The sequence below is a fragment of the Charadrius vociferus genome, unplaced genomic scaffold (genome assembly GCF_000708025.1).
Source record: "Charadrius vociferus isolate BGI_N301 unplaced genomic scaffold, ASM70802v2 scaffold435, whole genome shotgun sequence".
NCBI lineage: Eukaryota > Metazoa > Chordata > Aves > Charadriiformes > Charadriidae > Charadrius > Charadrius vociferus.
Window position 1 is genome coordinate 233,484 of NW_009648540.1, and position 6,756 is coordinate 240,239.

The following is a 6,756-nucleotide window of genomic DNA, read 5'->3' on the forward strand; positions in this document are numbered from 1 at the left end:
TACACAGCTGTGATTCTTTAATAGTTAATAGTTAAATATGCTGCAGATTTAACAAACTTCAGTCCCACCAAATACAAAAAAGAGGGTGAAAGCCTCCTGGTTTTGCTGCCAGTCAAATATACTTAGTGGACTGGGGAAGAGAGAGCACAGCAGTAAAAGTAAAGCCAGAGGAATCCCTTTTCAGTCACAGGCCCCTATAGAAGAGAGGGGGAGCCCGAGTTCATAGCACGCCCCACTACTTGTGCTTCTGGCCAGCGCAGATCTGGCCCCAGCTGGCACCTAAAGGCAGAGCTGTGCACCTCCTCGTGCTGCCATAGACTTGGCACAGAGTACCAGGGTGGTCCCCTGTGCCAGGTGACAGAGGTGAATGTGTTTTCACATGTGGTCAGAAGATACGTGCCAACAGATGGGAGATGCAAATAAAAGGCTGCCACTACCGATGCCTATCTACACACGCCGCAGAGCACACATTATCTCCAACACTACTTCTATCATATCACTGCAGAGAATGGATTTTTCCTCTTCAGCTAGTTTTTTCAGCACAACAGTAGCAGATTAAACCAGGATGTTTTTTCACTGCCAGCTCCAGCCATCTGTATCCCTAAGCATGTGCAGTCAAATCCTACTGGAAGTCCCCAGAGGAACTCCCATTTCAGGTCAGCAGAAAGGAGCAAAGCACTCTTTAATTCTCATTTCCACATTCAAACTTTCATCAGCTGAGCTTTCTGTCTTTTCCTGTCTGCAATAATGTTAGAGTTTGTTTGGGTTTTGTGAAATAGCTTGAAGTAAAGAAGATCAAGTTTCCTGCAGGAGGAGGAAACGGAACAAAGTAATCTCCCAAAGCCTCCCTTAGGTTAACACTGCTTTGTTACAGAGATTTACGCTTCTGTGATTTGCAGCAGTAGAAAAACTTTTCTTACTAGTAAAAATAATCCATCGCCCATGCCCTTTGGTCAGCAAGTGACAGGCTTGAAAGAAACAAAACAAACTAAGCTGTGTTTTTAAATCTTCTCGTCAGCCCTGAACTTTCAGTTGTTGTGCAGTATGGCCAGATTTGATTAAACAGGAAAAGTACTACTTTCATCTGATTAAGTAAATGGAGAGAGGAATTTTATTTTAAGATTTTCTAAACAGTAGCTGAAACTTACATTTTTGAAAAGTTTGTTGTGGTAAAGGTAATGTGCTATTGGTTAAACTAATAATTTATTTTAAGATTTAACTATCTACTGCTAATGCAGGGACCTTTGAAAGCCTTGTTTCATTATTTATAATAAATACAAAACACCTTCACTGATTTTATAATAAACACTGCAGGCTTACGTGATGCCACCCAGTGCCTTGACCACTGAATGTGCCCAAAGCTGAAAACCTAACAATATTTCTTTAAAGAACATTTTGTAGAGTAATATGAGAGACATTTTTCCCCTTCTCCCCACTTGGCTGAATTTATAATGCATTAAGTCTTTCAAAACACATTCTCATTATCTATAGGACAGTATGCAAACGTATAAAGGGAGATTTCTTATTCCTCTGTCTGGCTTATCTTCAGCATGCTATTACCTTAAACACTTAACTTAATCAGTCAATAATTTGACAAGCTGAAGTATCCCAAAGTATAGACCACTTCTATGTAGCAGCACTGAAATGAAATGGTCTTCAGACGGGGATCTGGAAAAAGCAGTATCCACCTGAAAAAATAGCTGTGAGAAACTCCAGCCAATAAGTTCCATAAACTCTGCCTCAAAAATACATATTTTGGGGTCACTGGTGTTAGCCAAAAGCACCCTTGCTAGCACTTAATATTTAATTAATAAATCGAGCAGGATGGCCAGCCAAGTACAAGCTGTGAAGTTTAAGGCCTCCAGCTCTCAGGGGATCTAAAGAACTGTGTGGCTTTGCCTCACACTGCCTCTGTCTCTCAGAAGGTACTTGAAAAGAACTGAAAATGTACCTTACCTTGGACTCCAAGTAAATGTTGGCTAAAGACATCTTGGAAATCTTATACAGGCAGATGGAGAGTGAAACAGCGCACAGCACAAACAACGTGTCATTAATTGCCACCCGGACAGAGACAATGACTTTTCTCTCTGAATTCTGTGTCCTCACCAATACTGCACATGTTAAATTCACCAAGAGGAAGAGGAGACTTATGAAAAGAGAAGCCAGGTAGAGTGGCAACCTGGGAGAGTGAGGAGAAAACAGTTTTAGCGACATTGTTCAGCAAGTGTCATTCATGAGATGGAAGTTGCACTCTGAGCAATGAAAGCTGGACATGTCAGGCTGCCACAGCTGACAGAGTGACCAGCCACCCAAGCCCAAATCAAAGCACTCCAGGTTGCTGGAGAGATTAACTTAGCTCGTTTGAAACCTGTTTTTACAGTTACACAACAAGCTGTAAGTAAAGAAACTAATGTCAAGCAGCAAAACATGGAAGACTGTTTGCAGCAGAAATACAACAGTACAGTTCTTAAAAAGTACTTAAAATACACATGTACTTTCTTAGAGCATGCACTTCATACACAGCACAAACCCTCTGACTATTCACTGACAGCAGAAACCTTGCAAAAGCTTGAGTTGCCTGGAATGGACTGGTTTTGACCCTGGTTTTACTACACAACCACTGCCATGAGAAGCATCACTGACTGCTGATGTTTGCCATCAGATTTCACATTAAATTAGGGAACTGTCTAACAGTAGGAAAAATCTCTGAGTTACTGGTTCCCCAGCATCTTTCTCGTTCCCTTTTCCTGAATAACTTGGTCATGGGCAACCTCTTAAAAGAAATATCAAGAAATTTAAATATGCATATTGATTCTGGGTTGACATTTTGCCATCTACGCCAGACAAAAAGGTTCATTTGCACAACCACAGGAGCAGAGCTGCAACAGAAATGTGACAGACAGAAACCCAGAAGCTGAACTGAATGGTTCCATCTGTTTTTTCACACCTACTCATCACTGATACCTGCAATATAGGTATACCACATACTCAAAGAAAGCTGCTTTTAATTTCTCTTTAGTCCTACACACAGGTGTGGAGATTTTAACTTTAAAAAAAGCACCTTTCCATTTCAGGTGTTTTCTTACTTCATTATCGTTGCTGACCAAGGTAATTACTTATAAGGGTCATAATTTCCGGTGATTGAACAAGAGGTTTTGGCCACAGCTTTTCATGCCTGCTGGGAACTTTGAATTTGGCTGACAACAAACATCCAGACCGTCCCTGAGGAATCAAATTCTTATTGTTTAAAAATAATTTACCCTATGGTGATCTTTTTCTTTCACACATTCATATCCTTTTGGGATAGCATCAACCCAGCTACAAAGCTGAAGCCTAGTGGCTTCTTTTCAGAGGGCAAGAAAGGAAGGGGTATACCTTTGAGAACCTTTAAATGTGTAACAGGCAGAACTGAAGGCCTAAAAGTCCCTGCTTGTGAATCAGTGATAATACCCTTCTTTCCAGTCATGGAAATTCCCTCTCAGGAGGAAGATTGTGCTCATTCTTAACCTTTCAGGGCAGGCCTCTGTTTTTAGGATAAGCAGCTAGACGTAGTTCCTTTAAACCTCATAGTCTAATGCTGGAAGCACCAAAGTCCTGAAGCTCCTCTCTCACACAGCTTCCTCTGGAGAATGCAGTTCCCAGTTGTAGTGGTGGTACATTTACAGCTTTTATTAATATCTCAAAAGTCTTTAACTGATGGTCATGTGTCTTCCTTTCCTTCCCCTCCAAAAGCCTATTTAATAATGTCATCTCTGCTCCTCCATTGTACTGCAGTTAAAATATTTTTATGGGGTTCGGGCTTACAAGGAAAGGTATGCTCTTACATGCTGCCTGCTCGTGGGACAGTAAGTACCTGCTCTTTTTTTGCTCAGCTTAGGCAAAGGGACTTTCTGCTTCAGCACAGCCTGCATTCCCTTGATGCTGGCTTGCAACCAGCAAGACTTAGAGCTTGACGGAGTTTAGCAAAAAAAAAAACCACCAAAAAACAAACGCAGTCATGGTCTCATGCCCACACACTCCTGTACGAGCCAGGGTGAGCTGTCGTGGCCAGTCAGTTGTGCAGCTCTTCACATAATGATCTCCCATCCCCCTTATTAACATGATGTGGCCGGGGAAACGGCTGCCTTTTTTGACAATAGAAGCATTGTAGCTGAACTTTTGAGTAAGCACTGATGGAGATGCAGGCTGTGTGTCTCAGGGCAGTTTTAGGATCTCTGAAGCTGCAGAAAGCATTCCCTACTCACTTAAAGGCAGAATATGTCCTTACAGCTCAACTACAAGGCACCTACGCGCCATGAATAAGCATATGGGTTTTTTTAGAAAATAGAAAATCAGGGCAGGAGAGATGCTTCCAGATTGTGCCAGTGACTGTTCAAAAGCCTGTTGTGCCTAATCCCCATTTTGGGGCTAGTCCCTTAAAAGGAGCTGTGTGTAATCTGGCTTGGCCGGGGAAGGCACATGCCAGGGTATTCTGTTCTTTCTGTGTCTGGCTGGATGCACCCCTAAGTTTTTCTTTGAGCTTAAAATCAAACTTCAGGTGAATGCAGTGAGTTTTGCCTTGCTTAACAGGAAAATCTGTCTGAAACTACTGCATTTTGCGTGTGGTTTCCTCAGAAACCATACAGTGTCTGAGGCTTGTGAGTAACAAGGCATGCACACACAGCCCAGCAAGCCTCATCCAAACCCAGTCAGTGAATGTAAGAAATCCCCAAGCCCAGGGAGACGTGCAGCAGGACTGTTTAAATATGACATTGGGCTGGCACAGGCTTTGCCTTGAGCTCTTTTGCCACAGTGACTGACATCATTGAAGGCTGTGCTGAGTAAAGTTTGCTTAAGATTCTGTATCTCTGATAGGATTTTATCTATTTTTTCCATTTCTGAAATGATTCTGATTTCTGAGACCTGTGCCAATACACAGACTGCAGTCCTACCTCTCTGTTGCCCTGTTTATGTTGCCATTATCAATTGCAGAAATGCCAACGCCAGGCAATAAGCTCTGACATTTATTAAAGAGAATTAGGGAAAAAAAAAAATGTGAACATTCAGCAATAAAGAAAAATCAAATTCAGTAAGTGCAGACTCCATCCCGTGTCTGTAGGCCATTCATCTTTCCATCATCCACCTCTCCATCAGGATTTAAGCAACGTGATCTAATGAAAGATGTCTCTGTCCATGGGACAGGGGTTGGACTAGACGATCTTTAGAGGTCCCTTCAGCCCAAACCATTGTGATTCTGTGATCATTCACTAGCCTGTTACAATTAAGACTCAGGACCTCAGCCGTGGGTGTGCACTTACTACACCACTTCAATTACTCTCTGTAAGATAGGAAAGAAGGTCAGCTTTATATATATGGCTCTTTTACAAAGGCTAATCACATTCATGCTAAGAGATCTGGATATTAAAACAATACAACTGAAGTCCTGTTGCTTCTATTCTTTATCAAGAGCTGAATAAGAGCGAAAAGGCTAGACCAGGTCAAAGAGTGATTTGCGTTAGAAATGCAGTAGGCAAGAGTCAGGGTGGACATGGAGCTGCTGTGGGGAGGGTAGTCTGTGCATGAGTAATTCCAGTCACAATACATAAGTGTTTAGGAACGGAAGTGCTCCAAGAGCTATATCAGCATGGTGCTGATATAGTCACTTCATAGGCATTGACTAAATATCACAAGCTCCCTTTGCTTGAAGAAAGACATTTTCAAGCAGTTTTCAGGAACAAGACCTTGCTACAAACACCAGTAACAGATAAGGTTCAAAGCTTCTACCTCTCCCTCTAAAGCCAGCCAGGAACATGTTCACAGACCTGCCCTATACCACCCTGACCTGCAGCCCAGGCTTTGTGCAAAGCCATCCTCTGTTCCTCTTGCCTATGCGTACCACCAGAGGCAGGCACGCTTGCACTGGGGGCTGGCTGAGGACCTGGCAGGTGTGTGCTGTGCTTGTCTACCAGCCCACACTCCTGGATTTCCTTCCCGCAGAAACCAGAGTTCAACGGGGAGCATCCAGCTCTTGCCCCTTGGGGTTTGGGATGCGGCCAAGGTATGCACACAGACCCACTAACTTGAAAGCATTCCCGAGGCCACCAAAATAGACGCAGCCTCTCTGTTTCCAGAGATGTGGATGCTGTGTGGTTCAGCATCCTCACATCCCTCAGTCAGCCATCCCACCCTGCGTGTCCCATACCCTCACCAGCCCAAGCACAGCCCACCCGAAGCCTGCTCTCACTGTATTGCCATTCTACCAAACATGGTTTCTGAAGCACTTGCTCCAGATGTTCGCCTCTCCAGCTGTATCAAACCCCAATTGGATAACAAATTTTCCAGGGCAACGACAATGTTAGTATCTGACCTGTTGATACAGTACTAATACTGCTTGTAATAGTCAGCAGATAACATGTCAGATTTCAGTTTCAAATTACTCTGTTTTCCTATCTTGAATTCAGGTTGTAAATTCTTTCTTTAGCATGGAGACGATCTCTCTCTCTCTTCCCCTGTCTAAACATTGCTCGACTGAGGCTTTTAGGCATTGCAACAATAAACATTAATTTATTGAGCTCTTCCTCAGCTTTCTGGACATTACTGCCCTTTGGGGAGCTTTCAAATAGTTCCTGACAATCCTTCGTGCTAAACAAGATCCCAAACAAATCTCTCCACTTAAATGCAAAGCTACCATAACCTCGACTCTATGGAGTCAGGGGAGGTTATCTGTGGGCTTCCAAACACATAATCAAGTTGAATCCACTCTCACTAGCTCTTTCC

The 6,756-nt window shown here is 43.0% G+C and overlaps 1 protein-coding gene across 2 annotated transcripts in view; it reads right to left on the reverse strand.

Annotated features, from left to right (window-relative positions):
• The window catches only part of GPR137B (G protein-coupled receptor 137B), a 27,441-nt gene that overhangs the window by 10,860 nt on the left and 9,825 nt on the right, over nucleotides 1–6,756 (reverse strand). For both annotated transcript variants that reach the window (XM_009885930.1, XM_009885932.1), the window contains exon 3: nucleotides 1,957–2,179. In XM_009885930.1, coding sequence (XP_009884232.1) covers nucleotides 1,957–2,179 — 223 coding nt within the window. The remainder of the gene's footprint in view (nucleotides 1–1,956; nucleotides 2,180–6,756) is intronic.